The following is a 22,241-nucleotide window of genomic DNA, read 5'->3' on the forward strand; positions in this document are numbered from 1 at the left end:
TTCAAAGCTTTGCCAGAAGCTGTTAGTTAACATTGAAAATCTGCAACTTGATTAATAGCGCAGTAACTATAAGTGCGTTTTCATAAAAATCGCTGAGTAGTTAGAGGACACCTCAAGGAACAAAGCTGACAGGATTCAAACTTGCGCTTTTACTTTGTGGCTGGAAGCCACCTCTTCTCGGGGGTGAAAATTATCTTATAAAATATAATACCATAAATCGATATAGGGATAAATTCTAAGCAAAATTTGTTATATAAAATTATTAATATAAATCAATACTTTTAGAGTAATTGAAAATTAAAGATTTTACTTTTTCGTAAAAAAAATGACTGTTTGTCACGTATAACTCAAAAACTAGCCTTTAGAAAAAAGTTATTAGCAAAATTGAAGACAACAAAACATTGAATACACTCATTATTTAAAGAACAAAACTAATGTTAATTTAAAGTGAGTTATGAGTAATTGAATATATATTTTTTTCGATGAGTACTCAAATCTAAATATTCAAAAAATAACTTCAAAATAAGTATCAAATGAGCTTCATAAGAAGTTAATAGCATCAAAATTAAGCAAGTTATGATGAAAATAAGAGAACATTTTCGAATTTTTAGGAAAAAGTGAAAAATAAAACATACGGCATTTCCACAAAGATTTGTTGTTGTTTGTTTGGGTTTATATGACTGCGGACACTAAATCCATTCGCCAATTTTACTATTTTTTAATTTATTAGTCATTTTTTCGTATCTTATCCTAAAACTAATACTAATATAATAAACAATTCTACTAATAAATAATTATTTTTGTATTTTTTTTTAATAATTTTTTATATATATATATATTTTTATTAATTTTTTTCCAAATGATGTTCTCAGAGTTCCACAGCAAAAACTGCAACATTCTTCTTTAGCCCTCTACTTCATTCGAAAGCTATTTTACTATGGACTGTCCAAGTTCGTCATTCATTTTTATCTACATATTTTTTTTATATTTTTTTAATTATTATATTTTTTTTCTATTTTTTTTATATATCTTTTTTTATATTTTTTCTTTCTTTTTTTTTATTATTTTTTTATTTTTTTTTTATTTTTATTTTATTATTTTTTTTTATATTTCTTTTCTTTTTTTTTCTTTTCTTTTCTTTTCTTTTTCTTTTAACATATAACAATTTACAAGAAATACTTACTCTATATTTTACAATTACAATTTAAGCTTAATATCTAAAATATGTTTATACAATAGTCGGTATACCAACTCATTATTTTCTAATGTTAATAAATAATTTAAATTAATGGGATGGTGGACATCAGTCAAAGAATACAGTGAATTTAAAAACATATTAACTTTATTAGAGATAAGAGAACAGGTCAAAATTTTGTGTTCTAGATTGCCCAACTGTCCACAAATACATTGTGGACTATCAGCTATATTAATTTTAAATAAATATGATGGAGTAAGACAGTGGTCAAATCTCATTCTGCATATGGTTCTTATTAAAATTTATAGTAATCCTTACAAGAATTTCTTTATAGTAGTATAAGTAATGATATCAACAGTTTTGACCGGTTTAGAATGCAAATTTTTTAAAAAAGATATACCTAATGTAAGAAAATCAGACATTTTAAAAATATCGTATTTTAATTTTCTTTTTATAATAACTCCAACAATACTCAATATACGTAAAAAATGATATTTAATCAAATTTTAGTTTTTCCTATATCGAATATTTTGCCTTTTTTGCTATTTATGTAGGGTAAAATAACCGAGATAGATACGTTTAAAGCTTAAATTTTGCTGCGAGAACCATGTAACCGGAGCAATTTAACCTTTAATATTTAAAAAAGTAAGGGGTTTAAAAGATTAAATTTAACGTCGTTTAATTTCTCTTGGAATTATCTTTTAAATGGTTTTAAGGTAAACCTGATATCCTAAAAATTAACGGAGTTATTAAAAAAAAAACAATAACATTTTTTGGAAAAGATAAATTTTGAAAAGTTTTTGGAGCATAAATTTTAATGCTATCAACTTGTCCGATGGCTCATTTGATAGATATTTCTATGTACTTTGACAAATGTCTAATAAGTTTATGTTATAAAATGCATCATTTTCCCGTTAGTTAAGCTTGAATACTTAGATTTGGGTACTCACCGAAAAAAATATACATTCAATTACTTTCAGTTAATACTAAAAGGTTTTTCTAGCGTTTATATCGTTTTTTATTAGCTTCAATTTGGTGATAGAAACTTTTTTGTAAATACTTATAGTTTTTTAGATATTTATGAGAAATTGGTTAAAAACATGCATTTTTCTTACGAAAAATTAAAATCTTTGATTTTTAATAACTTAAAATGTTTTGTATTTTAATTACTTTATATAACAAATTTTGCTTAGAATTTGTCCCTCTACCGAATTATGGGATTATTTTTAATAAAATAATTTTCACCTTCGGGAAGGGGTGGCGTCCACATCCAGGGTACAAGCGCAAGTTGGAACCACGTCACCTTTGTTCCTTGAGATATCCTCTAACCACTCACCAATTTGCATGCAAATCGATGGACTTTCAACGAAATTGGAGGTAATAGTAGCTCATATCCACCTTCAGTGATTGCACTATAAACTTCCTTCGAAAGATGGATCGGTAACTCCAGGAATTCCTGAAACGTGAGGTCAGATACGTCTTATTCTTGGTTTATTTTCACTTCTTTATCTACGTCGTAGTCTCCTTGATCTCCTACACTGATGGTGTACACTACCATCGGTTTTCCCCTCGGAATCTCGCTTATTCGCTAAATGATATCGTTAATTTTCTGCCTAATAAGGTACTGACCTCAGAACTACAACTTAAGAGAACAACCCTTTCGATTTTTTGGATTAACGAGCCAGACTTCATTCTTCTTAAAATATCCATTTTTGGCTTTGATATCGTACCTTTTCTTTATCTATCGCTAGAAATCTGGAGATGAAAACGAACCAACTCGTGTATGGTGCTTCTCAAAGGCTTTTCTCAGTGCGACACAAGTGATAAAAAAGTTACGTTCGTGATACATACACATTTCTAACATTTATTCCAGTTGTTGATAGATGGCGCTATAATCGGAAAAGATATGATTTACGTATTTACCCATTATTCAGGTATTTACCAAATGTGTTCATTTCATTTATAAAAACGTATGTTGCTTGATTTGTACTCAAGTTGATTTGTATATTCTTATAAATAAATTTTACAGATTAAAGTCGTATATACATATACATTATTCATATACATAAATCATTTTTTGTTCGATTATAGCGCCATTTAACAACAACTAGAATAAATGTTATAAATGGCTTTAATCACGGACGTACCTTTTTTTCTGCCACTTCCAACTTAATGTCTTAGAAAGAAATCGACAAACTGTGACGCACTGAACGATCCCTCTGAGAAGAAGTATACATCGTATATTCTTTTTCGCAGTTTGCTCACATAATCTTCACCAGCTACATATTCTCCAAGTCGATATCCAAACTCTAGCTCACAAGATAGTCCCATCTCATGTCCAAATAAGACTTTTGCTAGGGTTTGGCCCGTTGATTTATTAACAGCAGCTGATGAGTAGGCCATTGCAAACAACAAAAGATACTAGTCCCAGTCTCGCTGGTGATTGAAAACCATTTTTACCATATATTTACCAACTGTCTTATTTATTCGCTCTACCATTCCATCCGATTGAGGATGATGATATATTATTATATTATACTGTAGTTCATGTTTTCTTCCTAGTCTATCACAGATTACCTGAAATATATCACTCCTTTCTTGGCCGCTATGTATCTCTAAAGGCACCCCAATCGGCTGATGTACTCGTTGCTCAATACATTGGCAATAGTGGCGGTTTTTAGGTTCTGGAATTGCGTAGATCTCTACCCATTTCGTGAAGTAATCCATCACGACCAATATGCATTTGCAACCACTTTATCTTTCTGGAAATGGTCCAGCAATGTCGAAAGCTATTCTTTCAAACGGACTTACAACATTATATTGTCTCATATAGGCTTACAGTTTCTTTTTGGGTAAGGTCCGTTACTCTTAGTGCAGGTAGTGCACAAGTATAAGAATTGTCTTACACCAGTCCTTTACGAGTACATCGTCGAAAATATTCATCCAATAAAACCGCTTCCGAATTCTCTGACGGGTTTTCTTTATAACAAAATGCCCTCCTGATAGATTGTCGTGTAAGGGCAAAGTAGTTTGGCTATTTGGCTCTTTGGAACCACAAACTTTGTTCTCTTCCCGAAACCATCATTATTTTCCATTACTCGTTTAAGCAAGCCGTTCTCCATGATAACAGAGTTGCACTGGACCCAATACGTCTTAGTCAGTATTGAACAAACAAGACGGTGGACGGATTTCTTCTTTCCAGTATAGAATTTTCACTAGTAATACCACTAGAGGTCAAATTATGTCCGGAAATTTTTTTAAAATCATGAATATTTTGAAAATTTCCCGAGTCACAGACGAGGGAAATTTTCTAAAAATATTCATGATCAAAAAAAAATTTCCGGATATTAATTTGACTTCGCGTGGTATTCGGTAAGAAAATTCCACACCAAATTTGCATTTGAAAATCCAAAGCTGCATGAATAGATTAATAGCGCGCCATAGCTTTGTCAGCAATTATTTAGGCTTTCAAATTCGTAATTTCTACTCATTGTAGTTGCATGGGAATACCATTTCAAGATAGAAAATAGTATATTCTTCAATTTTACATAAGTTTTGAGTAACTACAAGTGATAGAAAATGAATCAAAACTAAATTATGTAAACAAATAAAAACCAGTCTGTCAAAAATGTTCTGTTATTGTAAACGTCAAAAAATTTCCACTATAATTCGCTGTTGGGTACCCCACGAGCAAAAAATTTCCGATAAAATACCTCCGTTGCCATGGTGATCTGTCAAAATAACGTATTTTGATTGGTTCAAAATTATAGGTGTGGAATTTTCTGTAAAACTGGATTTTCTCTAATCTTAGTAGGCGTCTACTCACCCAAACATTACTAACAGTTTGATGAGCTTCATAAAATGAAATCTAGTATTTTCAGATATTTTACACCTTAGGAAGTAAGTGTTTACTATTTTTGTTTTCACCCAATTTTGAAAAAAATGTGAAAACTTTGAATTATCCACGTCCGTCTGTCCGTCTGTCCGTCTGTCTGTCTGTCTGTCTGTCTGTGAACACAACTCCTCCGTCATTATACCAGGTAGAATGACAAATGAGGTGTCAAATAAAAGCTTGTAATCCAAGGATGGTACTAAAGGTGAGAAATTTGACCTAGGCTGTCTGTCCGTCTGTCCGTCCGACCGCGAATATAAATCCTCCGTCACTATACCAGGTAGAATGACAGATGAGGTGTCTAATGAAAGCCTATAATAAAGGGATGGTACTAAAGGCGAGAAATTTGACCTAGGCTGTCTGTCCGTCCGACCATGAATATAACTCCTCCGTCACTACACCAGGTAGAATGACATATGAGGTGTCGAATGAAAGCTTATAATCCAAACATGGTAGTAAAGGTGTGAAATTTGAACTAGGCTGAGAAAGCTTATAATCCAAGGATGGTACTAAAGGTGAGAAATTTGACCTAGAACTTCCGGTTTTAGAAATGCGACCGGAAGTACTGTTTTAAAGTCAGCGGAATAGTACAAGTGATATATTATTCGACGCACCTTCGCAAGACGAGAACAAATATATACTTCCGGATTCGTGACTGTCTGTCCGTCCTGACAAATAATGAGGAATGAAAAATGAGGTGTCGAATGAAACCTTATAACCCAAGGATGATATTAAATATGAGAAATTTGATATCGCACTTCGGATTTAGAGTTGCAACCGTAAGTACCATTTTAAAGTCACTCAAAGTATGATCATCATTCTCTTTGCCTTATCCCTATGCGGGGTCGGCTTTCCTAATTGCATTTCTCCATACAATAATTCTATCTTGGGTCATATCAATATTAACCCCCTTTACCAACATGTCCTGCTTAATCGTCTCCCCCCACGTCTTCTTTGGTCTTCCTCTCCTACTCCTTTCAGGAATCTGCACTTCAGCAATTCTTCTTATTGGGTGATTAACGTCTCGCCGTTGAACATGACCAAACCATCTCAACCTATGTTCTCTCATTTTGGCATCAATTGGTGCCACACCTAGACTTCCCCTAATATACTCATTTTTAATTTTATCCTTTTTTGTCACTCCACTCATCCATCTAAGCATTCTCATTTCCGCCACATGCATTCGCTGTTCCTCTTTCCTTTTCACTGCCCAACATTCAGTTACATACATCATAGCCGGCCTTATGGCTGTTTTATAGAATTCTCCCTTCAACTTCATTGGTATTTTCTTGTCACACAGCACACCACTCGCTTCTTTCCACTTCATCCATCCAGCCCTAATTCGACTGCATGTATCTCCATCTATTTCTCCATTACTGTGTAATACCTATCCCAGGTACTTAAAACTATTGCCTTTTACAATCAGTTTACCATCCAAAGATACCATTTTATTTGTAGTAACTCCATCTTTAAATGAGCATTCCAAATACTCTGTCTTTGTCCTACTCAGTTTTAAACCTTTTTCCTCGAGAGCTTGTCTCCACTGTTCCAGTTTTTGTTCCCTCTTTCACTATTTCCTACTAACACGACATCATCAGCATACATTAAGCACCATAGAATGTTACCCTGTAGTTTCGCTGTTATCTGGTCCAAAACTAATGAGAATAAATACGGACTAAGCATCGAGCCTTGGTGCAATCCTACTTTCACATGAAATTTATCAGTCTCTCCCACACCTGTCCTAACACTAGTCGTTACTCCCTCATACATATCCCTCACAATCTTTACATATTCACCAGGGACTCCTTTCTTATTGAGTGCCCACCACAGAATCTCTCGAGGAACTCTATCATATGCTTTCTCAAGATCAATGAATACCATATGAGCGTTTGTTTTTTACTCCTGTATTTTTCCATCAACTGCCTTATAATGAAAATTTCATCTGTTGTTGATCTGCCCTGCATGAAGTCAACTTGATTCTCGGATATTTCGGTCTCTTCACGTATCCGTCTATCAATTACTCTTTCCCATATTTTCATGGTGTGGCTAAGCAGTTTTATAGCCCTGTGGTTTGTACATTGTTGTATATCTCCCTTGTTTTTGTAGACAGGTACTAGTATACTGCCTCTCCTTTCGTCTGGCATTTGTCCAACTTCCATAATTCTATTAAATAAACCTGCTAGCTACCTGGTTCCTGTCTCTCCCAATGCTCTCCATACTTCCCCAGGAATATCATCTTGTCCTACCGCTTTTCCTTTCTTTTTTTTTTTGAACCGCTTGAGTCACTTCTTCGTTTGTTATTTTGGTGACCATTGCTGCTACTGTCTCCGTTGCTACTCAAAGTATGATACGAATGTAAATAAAGATGACTCAAAATTAGTAAAATCGTATATCAATCGACGCAAACTTACACGAAGAGTTCAAATGTCGCCTTCCAGTTCTACTTGCGATTACTTTGGGTGAAACCCTAGGACTTAAGAAGTCCAATTACTTGTTCATTTACCGAAAAATAAAATATTTTTTAATTATGACACGTGACACAATATAATATTTACCTAGAAGTGGATAAATGCCGTAGGTAAACGTTGGAATAAAAATCAAAATCAACAATGGGTTGACGAGTTGCACCTGATCTGGTAAAATTGTGAAGAGTCCAACGTTTCCATTCATTCTTACTGCCATCAAAGTCCATCCTGAGCCTTGTTGATCATAGAGAGCCCAGAAAATTGGTAGCGGAAGAAATAGTTTTAAAACATGGAGTGCTATCTTAGTATCGTTTACTAATTGTTCTCCGTATCTTTCTTTTGCATGATCGAGCCAATGTTCCTTTTTCACGTTGGACTTCATCTTGTTCCTTATTCCACACTAAAATCACAAAAAAACTTATAATACATTACATAGTCTAGGCGCCAGAGGGGTTACCGTGTCCTTTTCAATTCTGATGGACAAACTCAACGGTTTCTTATGGATTTTTGGCTGCTGATTACGAATTTCGAGGGTAGATTTCGATCCGAGTAGTCAAAACATTGTTATAAACAATTTAATTAATTTAATAAGGCTCTAGCTCATAAATTAAAAAAGATAAAAAAAATGTTTGAAATAAAATTTGTTTCTTAATAAAAAGCGAAGAAAAAAACGTTTACTAAATTAAAATCCCGCAATTAGAACTCAAGATATGGTAAAATTAGTGCACAATGCAAATTGCAAAATTAGTATTTTTCGAAGCTTTATCGATCGGAACTCGGCTTCTACGCATGCAAATAAACCTTAGAAAGGTCTCATTTTAAGGTTTTATTAATAGGCTTCCAAACAAAGTTTGTTAAATTACTTTATTTTGATCTGTTTTAAAGTTATACCCGTTTGAAGTTATAATTTTCTTAAAAAATTGTAGGTACATTAATTTGTTTATAAGGGTTTCAAGCAAATTTGAGCTATAAACATTTATACTTTAATACTTTAACTTTAAAAATAATGATAGAAGAACCCAAAAGGAACAATTTGAGCTTATGAAAATGTCCGTAAGTTTATTTTTGGCCAAGATATCGATATTTTAATGCCTTTAAGATCAGATTTAGTACCACCATGCATCTCAAAAAATTGCTCTAAAAACTTATGCAGATGAAAGAAAGCTGAGATTCCCGGTATATCTCGATGCACATGCACGAAAGAAAATATTTGTAAAACAGTATAAATATTAGTTTTAATGTTTTTTTTTCTCATTTAGTACAAAAAATAGAAGACAAAGTAAATAGAATGAAAGGTGATACGAGGTACAATATAAAAATTTAATTATAAGAATTATATGACAAAATTTTATTAGGATCTTCAAAAATGAAAAATAAAGATAACGTATATATCCATAGAAATTATAATTTGCATCGAGAAGTTAGAGCGTGAACCTTTACACTTTGAACCGATCTTGCGCCTCAGAACGCGCTATTAAAATATCGATATCTTGGCCAAAAATAAACTTACATTTTCGAAAGCTCAAAATGTTCCTTTTGAGTTCTTCTATCATTATTGTTAATTAAAGTATAAATGTTTATAGCTCAAATTTACATGAAACCCTTATAAACAAATTAATGTACCTACAATTTTTTAAGAAAATTATAATTTCAAACGGATATATCTTTAAAACAAATAAAGATAAAGTAATTTAACTTTTTTTGGAAGCCTATTAATTAAGCTTAAAAATGAGACCTTCTAAGGCCCATTTGCAAGCGTAGAAGCCGAGTTACGATCGACAAACCTTCGAAAAATACTTATTTTGCAATTTGCAGTTTGCAGTGTGCACTAATTTTACAATATCTTGAGTTCTAATTGCTGGATTTAAGTTAAGTAAACGTTTTTTCTTCGTTTTTTGTTAAGAAACAAATTTTATTTGAAGCATTTTTTTTATCTCTTTTAGTTTATGAGCCAGAGCATTCTTCTTCTTGCAGTACCGTCTCCTATCAGAGGTTGACTACCATCACAGCAATCTTAACTTTGTTTTCTCGTTCTGTCCATGGTATCTTCCACATTCTCCTGTAACACCACATCTCGAATGCCTCAATGTTTTTGATGTTTATCTTTTTCAGTGTCCAAGCTTCCATGCCGTACAGCAGAACGGAGAAAATATAGCACCTTAACATTCTCGTTCTTAAGTTTATATTTATGTCCCGGCTGCCAAGGAACTTTTTCATTTTGACAAACGATTGTCTAGCTATCTCTATTCGCCTCTTGATTTCTCTTGTCTGGTCATTAGTATCAGTGAAGCAAATCCCTAAATATTTATAGGACGTAACTCTTTAAACTTACTGATTATTTATGGTTAAATTCACATTGGTGTATAGCTTCTTTGGTACAATCATGAATTTAGTCCTTTTGATGTTCAGTTTTAGACCATACTTATTGGTATGAGTGTTTATGTTTTCCATCAAATACTGTAAATTTTCTAGGTTATCTGTTAAAGTTTGTTTAGCAGTAAATGGTTTACTTCAATGATTAATACTTGTACTGGTACTTCAATAGTATAAAAGGCCCGGTTTCAGGTAAAATTTAAATATGTTTGAATGTTTGTTTTTCTATAATCTTAGCAATTAAAATAGATTTAATTTATTTTAAAACTCATTTAAAAACATTAATTTCGGGTATATAAGGCAAAGCAATATATTTTACATCCGTTTTTTTGTTTTTGTCGTCATAATTATTGTAAATTTGATGGATCCTTTGTTTTATTATAGGAGTACCGTCTAGTCAGTGTTAATTGTCAAAAGAGCAACTCTGTCTACCTGCTTTGCTTATCGCTCCGGTCCGGTCTTAACAATGGGCAAAGTCAAATAAATTTAATAATATTTACGACCGCACTAATTGAAGTCAACCATTTACTGCTAAACAAACTTTACTATTAGCGTGTCATCAGCGTATCGTATATTGTTAATTAACTCTCCGTTAATGTTCATACCAATGTTTTGCTCTAGGAGAGCTTCCTGACATATTATATATATATATATATATATATATATAAAACAAAATATGCACAAGATGGAATGCAACCATAGACACGTGTTTCTGACTTATTAGTCGTCATCAGTATGATATAGCTAAACAGGAGCAATGCAACCAATTTGTGGCTGTAATGTTAGAAGACCCTCAGGATTCGAGAGCAACAACTAACAAATCCACGGAGGAAGCTACAGCTACCTGAGGCAAGGAATGCCAAACGTTTAGAACGTTTTAAACAATCAAACAAGGAGAGGTTAGCGCGAGTTAATAGATATCGGCATGGCTCGCAATAAGTATGAAAAACAAAATATGCACAAGATGGAATGCAACCATAGACACGTGTTTCTGACTTATTAGTCGTCATCAGTATGATATAGCTAAACAGGAGCAATGCAACCAATTTGTGGCTGTAATGTTAGAAGACCCTCAGGATTCGAGAGCAACAACTAACAAATCCACGGAGGAAGCTACAGCTACCTGAGGCAAGGAATGCCAAACGTTTAGAACGTTTTAAACAATCAAACAAGGAGAGGTTAGCGCGAGTTAATAGATATCGGCATGGCTCGCAATAAGTATGAAAAACAAAATATGCACAAGATGGAATGCAACCATAGACACGTGTTTCTGACTTATTAGTCGTCATCAGTATGATATAGCTAAACAGGAGCAATGCAACCAATTTGTGGCTGTAATGTTAGAAGACCCTCAGGATTCGAGAGCAACAACTAACAATATAGCAATATTCGAGAGCAATAACAATAACCTTATATATATATATATATATATATATATATATATATATATATATATATATATATATATATATATATATATATATATATATATAAGGGTTGTCTACAGCTAATGCCGTTTCCCTTCCGTCAGCCAGGACTTCCATTTTTTTCGATCTTCCCAGTCTCCGTCTTCCAATCCTTTCTTAGACATGGCTTCGTCGACTTCATTTTTCCAAGATCTTCTACGTCGTCCTCTTCTTCTCGTTCCTCTTGGGCTCCATTCTGCAACCTTGTTTATCCAAGTGTTTTCTGCTCTGCGTACGTGGCCGTACCATTTCAGTCTTCTCTCGTCTATATATTGCAGAGCATCTTTTTCCACTTGCATTCTTCTCCTTATCTCCTCATTTGTTATTCTGTCTCTTCTGGTGAGACCACAGCATCTTCTCCAGTATTCCATTTCGGTTGCCAGAATGCTTTTTTGGGTTTTTTTGTTTATGACCCAAATTTCTGCGGCATATGTCATGATGCTTCTTACTATTGTTTGGTATATCATTCTTTTTGTTTTTCCCTTGATGTTTTTATTCCAGATTACATTATGGAGTTGTCTGATGCAAGATCTTGTTTGTCCCAATCTACTTTTTATTTCTGCTTCTGTTGTTCCGCTTTTCGAGATTATAAAGCCCAAATATTTAAAATTCTTCGTTCCTTTTATTTCAACTTGTTCTTCTACTTCTCAGTTTTTTACGTCTTCTTCCGATATTACTAAGTATTCCGCTTTCTTCATATTTATTTCCAGGCCCACGTTTTTGTATTCCTCTTTTAGTTTTCTTAGCATGTAGCTGATATCCTCTTCATCTTGAGCCATCACCACCTGATCGTCTGCGAAACACAATGTGTAGAGATAATCGTCCCTTATCGGTATTCCCATACCCCTACACTTTGTCTTCCAAGTTGTTAGTGCGTGTTCTAAAAATATTTTAAATAGAGTCGGTGACGTTGGACATCCCTGTAGTAATCCTTTCGTTGTTTTGAAGTTAGCAACTACCTTGTTTCCGATTTTTATATTTACTTCATTTCAACTGTACATGTTTTTGATTGCTTGTGTTAGGTTAGGTGGTATCCCTATTTTAGTCATTGCTTTGTACAGTTCTTTCCTTGGCACGGTGTCGTATGCCTTCCTAAGGTCTATAAACGCCATGTGTACATCTTTGTTCTTAGCTCTTTTTTTCTCTATTGTCTGTTGTATTGTATGGATATGATCTAGACATGATTTCCCTGCTGTGAAACCTGCTTGTTCTTCTCCGATTTTACCTTCTATATTTTTCTCTATTTTGTTCCTGAGGATCGTGCCATACAGTCTTCCCATTGTAGCGATGACGCTTATCCCCCTGTAATTTTCGCAATCTTTTCTGTTACCTTTTTTGTATATCGATGTTATGTAGGCTTCCTGCCATTGTTTAGGGATGTCCTCTCCATTTATTGCTCTTTCCATGATTCGGCATATCATTCTTCTTAATTTCTGTGTTCCGTATTTGATTAGTTCCGCCACAATTCCTCCTGGTCTTCCAGCTTTATTGTTCTTCATGGAATTTATTGCTTGTTTCATCTCTTTGTCTGTTATGACTATTTTTTCTTCCTCTGTGGTCATTATTTTTTGTTCGTCTCCATCGATGCTGAATTCTGGTCTTTGCTCTATCAGTAGATTTTTATAGTGGTTCTCCCACTCGTCGTCTGGTATGTATTGTATAAAACTTTTCTCTTTCCTGTTAGTTCGTAATGACTTCACAATTTTCCAGGCTTCTGAACTTCTTGTTCCTCCCATATTCTGTTCTATACTTCTACATGACCTTTCCCATTGTTCATTTTTTTCTTTTGTTGTAATAGCCCTAACTTCTCTGTTCTTATCTCTATATTTACGGAGGTCTTTTGGATCTTTTGTGCTTAGGTATTTATGGTATAGTACTTTTTTTTCTTTTATTTTGTCTAAGGTGTCTTCGTGGAATTCCCATTTGTAATTTTTATCTCTTGTATTTTCTATTTCTCCTAGCGCTTCCAGACCTGCTTGTATTATGCTTTCTCTTATGTGTTCGTATGTACTGTTGATATTCTCCTCAAAACGAAATTCCACTAGCTTCTGATCTAATCTTCTTTGGTACAAGTTTCTTATGGAGTCGTCCTGAAGTAAGTGTATCTTCAGTCTTTTTTCTGTTGGTAATTCTTTATGTGGTTCTTGGTTACTCTGTGCACTTTGGTGTACCCATGGTAGTTTTAATCTTGCTATCAGTAGTCTATGGTCGCTGCCGCATTCTGCTCCTCTTTGTACTCTTACGTCTCTTATTCGCATTGTGGTTTCTTTCTTCAGTATGACGTAATCTATTATCGACTTAAGGTTTCTTGTTTCTTGAGTCCATATGTACTTGTGAATGTCTTTACGTTCAAAAAAGCCGTTGGTGATTCTGAGGCCGTTCATCTCACATAGTTCTGTAAGTCTTTCTCCATTGTCGTTTCCAACGTCTTCTCCAAATCTTCCAATTGTTTGGTCATTTTCTTTTTTCCCAACTCTGCCATTCAGATCTCCTGCGATGATTATTTCGTCCCTTTTTTTGACCTTTATGACATATTGTTTCGCTATATATATTGAATAGTACTGGAGAAAGCACACAACACCGACGCACACCTCAACGAATCTCAATTTCTTCGGTTAACTCATTATCAACCTTGATTTTTGCTGTTTGTCTCCAGTACAACCTGGATATGATGTTAATATCGCGACTGTCGATGTTTTTGCTTCTTAGGATTTCATACAGCTTTTGGTGTCTGACTTTATCGAAGGCCTTCTCAAAATCTATGAAACCTACGTAGAGGTCTTGGTTTACATCCAAACATCTTTGCATTAACATGGTCTAAGGCCAGAGGTATAAGGCCAGAGCCTTATAAACAATTAAATTATTTATAACAATTTTTTGACCACTCGGATGGATTAAAATCTACCCTCGGAATTCGTAATCAGCAGCCAAAAATCCATAAGAAACCGTTGAGTTTGTCCATCAGTATTGAAAAGGACACGGTGATCTCGATTTGGCGCCTAGACTAACATATATCCAGAATTTATTTATTTTTATTTATAAAAAAATGAGCTGTAACTGCACGACTGTTAGTTAGAAACATCGACACTATTTTTTTGAAAAGTTGCATTTTCACTGATCTAAATATCAAGAACACAATAATTATCAGATATGTCACTTAAAATTCAATTTAAATTTTTTAAGAGCATAAAATATTTTTGAGATGAATTAGGTAGTTTGCAACATAGAAAAGATTATACAATAAAAATATGAACCATCACTAGGTGGGGAAACTGCAAACAGACGGCGGCGGCAAACATTTTCGACAATGGTATAACTAAAACCTCTTCAGTCACATCGACCAGCTTGGCACTAAATACATCCCTGCCTTCGTAATTTCGATATGGTAGGAACCAGCGAACCAGCTAAATCCCACCCCTCTCATACCATCGCATCGGGGTAGAATCGTTCGTTAGAGTCACGTTAGAAAGTTAGAGCATAACGTCCCCCGATGTTCTTCTTTTGCCCGATTTTCAGTCGTACGCCATCATCATCAGCTTCCGTCTCTTGCTCTTGCACTCATCCGACCACCACGTCCACCTTTGCCTAACTAGATTTCTCCTGGGCGATCCTTTCTACACATACATACATTATATACCTCCCGACCGTCATTATTTCAATCTCATCGCGAAGCCCTCCAAGTCATACCTCCAAGTCGAAGCCAGATCCGCTCCGTTTGCTCCTTGTCACAGTTCGTCTGGACCTTAGTCGACACTTACCTCATTTAATTTGCCCTGTCGCCCTCTCATGTCTCCCACTTTCACACCGTCATTTCAACCTCTCATACTCTCTTATTGGTGCTTGTCTTTACGCCGATTTCTACCTCGCGGGCCCAGTTCTGCCTCCTCGATACCTGCTAGAACTGCATCTAGCTTCCGCTCTTCCTCCTCTTTTATTGACAGCACCTTTAGTTATGAATTTTGTTCCACCATCATTTATCCATCACCACCTTTTCTACCATCTCCCTCACCGACTCAAACACTCTCTCTATAGCTCATTCCGTTCTCTTGTCCATCCGACACACTCCAAAAGGGTATGTGTTGCAGTTTGTTTATACAGGGTGTGCCAAAAGGAGTGGGAGGGTGGAATATTTCGCGAAATTAACTTCGGATCGAAAAACACAAAATACATGTTCAATATTTTCAAAAATCCATCAAATGACACTAATCACGACACCCCAGCCAGACCCCCCAAGAGAGGGAAGGGGGTAACTTTGAAATCTTAAATCGGAATCCCCATTTTTTATTGCAGATTTGGATAATTCTTAAAAAAATTACTAACTTTTACACTGAACATTTTTTATTATTGTTGATAGATCGGAAAAAACGATTTATCGTCATACCATAGGTAAATTATAGAAATGGTGTAACATCTCGAGAAATACACTTTCAAATGAAAAACCAAAAACACGTGATAAATGTTTTTATAAAATTTATCGAATGTCCGAATGTCAACAAACACACCGATTTTATATTTGACAGTGATTTTGGAAATTCAATTATTATTCTTCTTCCACTAATATCCTTATAGTTATTTTTCACCTTTATATTTAGGTATGTATATACGGATAGTAAAGATAGTCACAAATGTTGTATATCAGGTGGCTAAACTTAAATTGAACTGTACCGGTCATGTGGCCCATCTGACAGATGGGAGATGGACAAAGAGGTTGATCGAGTGGAGACCAAGAGCCGATAAAAGAAGTAGTGGAAGACCACCCACGCAATGGACGGACGAAGTAAAAAGAATGACCACTAATTGGATTCTAAGCGCTCAGGACAGAAGACAGTGGAGGAAATAGGGGAGGCCTATATCCAGTAGTGGATGCAAAGAGCTGATTGATGATGATGATATTAAAGAATACCTAAACATATTACACTTACCGCAACGCATTTTGTAACTAGTACTATAATGTTGCCCTCTGGTTTTTTGATTTTATACGTTGGTCGCCCTGCGATGAAGATAACTAAAACGATAAAAAAAATTGATATACTATAAACATGTATAGTCGAACAGCTTGTATATTACTGCACCCTATGTAGCCTACATCTGAATCTTATGTTTGTGCGTCACAGTGTTGCCATACTTTTTTGTTTATTTCTTTCATAATTCGAATAAATGTTAAATGTACCTACAAGAATAATGTAATAATTTTATAAGAACGTTTAAATTAAACCCAATGTTGAAAAAATGTGAAAACTTTGAATTATCCACGTAGGTTTGTCCGTCCGCCCGTCCGTCCGTCGGTCTGTCTGTCCATAAACACAACTCCTCCGTCATTATACCAGGTAGAATGACAAATGAGGTGTCGAATGAAAGCTTATAATCCAAGGATGATACTAAAGGCGAGAAATTTGACCTAGGCTGTCTGTCCGTCTGTCCGTCCGGCCGCGAATATAATTCCTTCGTCACTATACCAGGTAGAATAACAAATGAGGTGTCAAATGAAAGCTTATAATCCAAGGATGGTACTAAAGGTGATAAATTTGACCTAGGCTGTCTGTCCGTTCGACCGCGAATATAACTTATCCGTCATTATACCAGGTAGAATGACAAATAAGATGTCAAATTAAAGCTTATAATCCAAGGATGGTACTAAATGTGAGAAATTTGACCTAAGCTGTCTGCCCGTCTGTCCGTCCGACTACGAATTTATCTCCTCCGTCATTATAACAGGTATAATGACAAATGAGGTGTCAAATGAAAGCTCATAATCCAAGAATGGTACTAAAGGTGAGACATTTAACCTAGACTGTCTGTCCGACTGTATAATATGGCGGAGGAATTGTATTCGCGGACGGACGGACAGACGGACCGACGGACCGACAGTCATGAAACCGGGAGTATATATTTGTTTTCGTCTTGGCGCGTCGAATAATAAAATATAATAAACTCGAAATATAATAAAGTCGAATAATATAATAAAACCGGAAGTCCTAGGTCACACGGACAGACATCGTAGGTAAAATTTTTAGTACCATCCTTGGACTATAAGTTTTTATTTGACACCTCATTTGTCATTCTCTCTGGTATAGTGACGGAGGAGTTATATTCGTGGTCGGATGGACAAACGGACAGACAGCCTAGGTCAAATGTCTCACCTTAAGTACCATCCATAGATTATAAGCTTTCATTTGACACCTCATTTGTCATTCTACCTGGGATAATGACGGAATAACTGAGTTTACAGACAGACAGACATACGGACGGACAGACAGACGGACGTGCATCATTCAACGTTTTCACATTTTTTCAAAATTTAATTTATAAATTAACTTTACTTAATTGGTGTTTCAATACTATTTTTTAAATGCAACTTTATGTAATGTGATAGTACGGAAAAATAGAGGATATGGCAACGGTGCTACATTTCAAGCTCGGATCCAATGCCAAAATACGCACATAAATATTAGGGTGCACTAATATACAAGCTGTCCTGTATAGTCTATGTAGTGAATCTGCTCCCGTATAAAAATTTTCTGATTCGGTTTCTTTGCGGATTCCTGTTCAAAAATGACCCCTTTAAACAAATCAGAAGGGCGTTAAGCGAAATTTTCGGGCAGAAATTGTATGTTTTTAAACAAATCAAACGACCACCTTTTCTTGCTCCGGAAAATGTTGTTTTAGGTTTTTTGGGTCACTTTAAATAAAAAGCTCTCTTGTTATTTTTGTAAAAAGTTGAGAGTTTTTGAGTTATAAGCGATTTAAAATCTGACAAACTTGAAAACTCTTATTATGTATGTAAATGCCTTGTTATTTTTGAGATTGCCAAGTGCCTAAATTTCAAGTTTAAATATTCAATTTGGAGATTCTGACAAAAATTGGTGCCTATTTCAATTTAGACCGTTGTTTTTTAATTCTTAATTATGCGCGACTTTTAAGTCGCCATTCGTTGTACTATATGATGCGACCCTGTCGCACTTATATACATATTTTACGTAATTATGCGAAAAATTCCCAACAAATACCTAACTGTTATTAAAATTTTATAATTTATTATTAACATTTTTTTTTTAATATTTCTTTAAATATTATCTTTAATTCTAAAAACAATCTAAAAACAATTATCTAAACCGAAATAAGCCCCGATTACGCACCAGCATCTTAAGATCTAATGTTTAAACTTCAATTTAGGTACTTGACACCTTCAAAAATAATAATTTACATATGAGATTTCAAGCCTCAGAAATGTGCATTTTCGCATTTTGCAGATTTTAAATCGCTTATAACTCAAAAACTATCAACTTTTGAGAAGAAATAAAAAAGCCCTTTTTTATTTAAAGTGGCCCAAAAAACAAAAAAAAATATTTTCCGGGACAAAAAGGTGATCTTGTATAATACAAAATGGAAATGTTTTAATGGCATCATCATAATCTTCTTATGTTTTTTTAAAGATACATCTTTTTTGTCTGGTAACTTTTTGTGTTAAAAGGCTATTTGGACTCGTAGGGGTGCTTTGTTATGTTCAAAATTAAAGAATTTAATAAAGTAAAATGACTTATAATTACCACAGCATCCCATACTATAAAATTTATGGACAATCTTGGCCGTATTTTATTTTGACAACACTTGAATATAATGACAATAACTGGTCATACTCCTGTTGTTTGCCTCGCTTCTTTCGTCCGACAACGTAAATATGTTATTAATGGCAGGTTATGTTTTGCGATTATAAAATTTAGGACACGAATAACAAGTGATAGATTGGAGGATCCTTTACTAAGGCTTTTCATCGATTGTCATTTGTTTCGAGCTTCTGTCATATGTTGTATAATCTGTGTATAATATTAATATACACAGATCACACAATCACACGACATTTGACAGAAGCTCGAAACAAATGACTGTGAACGAAAAGCTCTGTATAACACTGTCGGATAAACATTGGGTATCAGATAGCCAGTGCGATAGATTAATTTCAATTAACATGTTGACGGACAGAACGTCTATAGACGTCTAATTTTTATTCATGTAATGTGACACAACGTCTATAGACGTTGCATTTTCCCTATTCTACTTTGCAAAATACATATAGTGTCACAACACTTGCTTATACATTTGACGCACTGTCTGTCTAGTCCAGGAACCGAAGCTTTTCACCTCACAATTTTTACAGAATGGATCGATTTGCTTGAAAATTTGAGAATATGTAGTAGTGGATAGTCCAAGGATCAAAATCTATATGATGCCAAACGGCGCTTTTACCGTGGGGGTGGTTGCCACCCTATCTCGGGGGTGAACATTTTTTATTATATTTTGACCGCAAAAGTTGATAAGTACATTCATTCTAAGCAAATGTTATATACATTTTTTAGATAAAATTAATAGTTTTCGATTTATCCGCTATTGAAAGTGTTAATTTCGTATGGAAAAAATAAATGTTTTTCCATATACTCATTATTATGATTCACTCAATTTTTACCATGGAAAATTTTTTTTCAAACCAAGTTCTTGGAAATTAAATAATCTACAATTTCATATTAAAACACTTTTTCATATCTCTGAAGCTAATCTTTCTATTATGAAGAAAATGTCATTTTTTAATAAACTACAAAAATTCGTTATTTTGCTTTTAACTCCAGTTTTTTCAAAACAAATCATTCTAAGCCAGTCAAACTTCTACAATCTATTAATAATACCTAAATAAAGAAGACGACCAAATAAAGTCAATGACTAATTATAATTAGGGTGGTGATTAGGGGGTGCTTCCGATCACTTTTCGCTGAAAAAAATAGGGACTGACATTCTTTTCATTATGTCACTTAATTTTTGAGCTATAGACTTTTTTATTTCTGGAGATAGACATTTTTATTACTTTAAATTAGTTTCAACAAGTTATCCTCGAAAAATGCATAGTTTTCCCGTCTTTTGACTTTGAAACTACAATATTTAGCATTTGACGAAGAAGAGCTAACATATAATAAAGTATAGCTCGATTATTATTGGTTTTAAGGAAAATAAAAAAAAAAACGGTTTTGCTTATTTTTCAAAGGGTACATTTTTGTTAAGAAAAGTTGTTTTGATAAAACGGAAAATTTTGGAGTTATTAGCAGAAAACTGATTAAAAATATTGATTTTTTCGATATAAAACTAACACTTTCGATAGCGAATAAATCGAAAACTATTAATTTTACCAAAAAAATGTATAGAACGTTTTTTGCTTAGAATGAATGTTTTTATCAACTTTTGTGGTCAAAACATAATAAAAATTTCCACCCCCGAGATGGGGTGGCAACCACCCCATGGTAAAAGCGCCTTTCGGCATCATATAGATTTTGATCCTTGGACTATCCACTACTTATTCTCAAATTTTCAAGCAAATCGATCCATTCTGTAAAAATTGCGAGGTTTTGTCCTATTTTAAGCTTCATTACTTGGACTAGCCAACGTGTTAATTACGATTAAGATTAAGATGCAAACATCCGTCTATGGTTATTTGTCAAAAAGTTGACGTTTTTCAATTCTCTTGTTGTTTGTACGTTAACGTCGTTTTTTTACAATTAACCACAGGTGGACGTTTGAATCAATATTAATTTAATGCCAAACTAGAATTTTATATTTATTTAATAATTTATTCATCAAAATTAACTTAAAATCAGATTCAGAGAAACTAAAAAACAGATTTTTAATCTTTTTCAAAAACCTATCGAATAACACCAAACATGACCCTCCAACCCACCCCCTGAATGTGGGGGGGGGGGTAACTTTAAAATCTTAAATAGCAACCTCCACTTTTTATTACAGATTTGGATCCGTCATGAAAAATTAAGTAACATTTGTTCGAAACATTTTTTAGAATTGTTAATAAATTTCGCCTTAATTGGGAAAATTCGATTTATTAGCGCCATCTATCAGAAATTTTAAAAAATGTTTCGAATAAATGTTGCTTAATTTTTTATGACGAATCCGAATCTGGAATAAAAAGTGGGGGTTGCTATTTAAGATTTTAAAGTTACCCCCACCCCACATCCAGGGGGTGGGTTGGAGGGTCATGTTTGGTGTTATTCGATAGGTTTTCAAAAAAGATTAAAAATATGTTTTTTGGTTTCTCATTTAGAAGTGTATTTCGTGAGATATTAGACCATTTCTATAATTTACCTATGGTATCAGGAAACATTTATTCGAAACATTTTTTAGAATTGTTAATAAATTTTGACTTAATTGGAAAAATTCGATTTATTAGCGCCATCTATCAGAAATTTTAAAAAATGTTTCGAATAAATGTTGCTTAATTTTTTATAGCGCCAATAATTTTTTTATTGCCAATTATAGCGCCATCTATCCACAGTTCGAAAAACGTCTTAAATAAAAGTTGCCTATTTTACGTAACGAATCCAAATTTGCAAGAAAAACTGGGGGTTTCCATTAAAGATTTTAAAGTTACCCCCCACCCCACCTCCAGGGGGTGTAGTGGGGATTGGCGTTTGGTGTCATTAAATAGATTTTTGAAAATGATTGAACAGGTATTTTTCAGTTTTTCGATCCGATGTTTAGTTCGCGAAATATTCGACAGTTCCACTACTTTTGGAACACTCTATATGTACAACATGATACGCATAAATAATTTCTAATAAATTGAATAATTGTTTAATTAAAAATAAATCACTTTGCAAAGGTTTATTAATGAGAGTTATCTATCCTCTTTCTTTCCTTGTTTAAGCACTTTTCGGGTCGTTTTGTTGCGCGACGTGGTACCAAATTAAAAAAAATAAGAAACCATAAAAAGATTGTTTTTTATATGTTTGCGTCATTTTTTGCCGGAAACTTACTTTTTTAATAAACACGTTTTATTTAAAAGTTAAAAAATTCAA

The 22,241-nt window shown here is 34.0% G+C and overlaps 1 protein-coding gene across 1 annotated transcript in view; it reads right to left on the reverse strand.

The window, feature by feature from the left end:
- The window catches only part of LOC126889810 (peptide transporter family 1-like), a 121,220-nt gene that overhangs the window by 68,950 nt on the left and 30,029 nt on the right, over window positions 1-22,241 (reverse strand). Inside the window, exons 5-6 of the mRNA XM_050658469.1 lie at window positions 16,314-16,396; window positions 7,643-7,952 (exon numbers count right to left, since the gene is read on the reverse strand). Of these exons, the coding sequence (XP_050514426.1) occupies window positions 7,643-7,952; window positions 16,314-16,396 (393 nt within the window). The remainder of the gene's footprint in view (window positions 1-7,642; window positions 7,953-16,313; window positions 16,397-22,241) is intronic.

Source organism: Diabrotica virgifera, chromosome 8 (assembly GCF_917563875.1).
Source record: "Diabrotica virgifera virgifera chromosome 8, PGI_DIABVI_V3a".
Taxonomy (NCBI): domain Eukaryota; kingdom Metazoa; phylum Arthropoda; class Insecta; order Coleoptera; family Chrysomelidae; genus Diabrotica; species Diabrotica virgifera.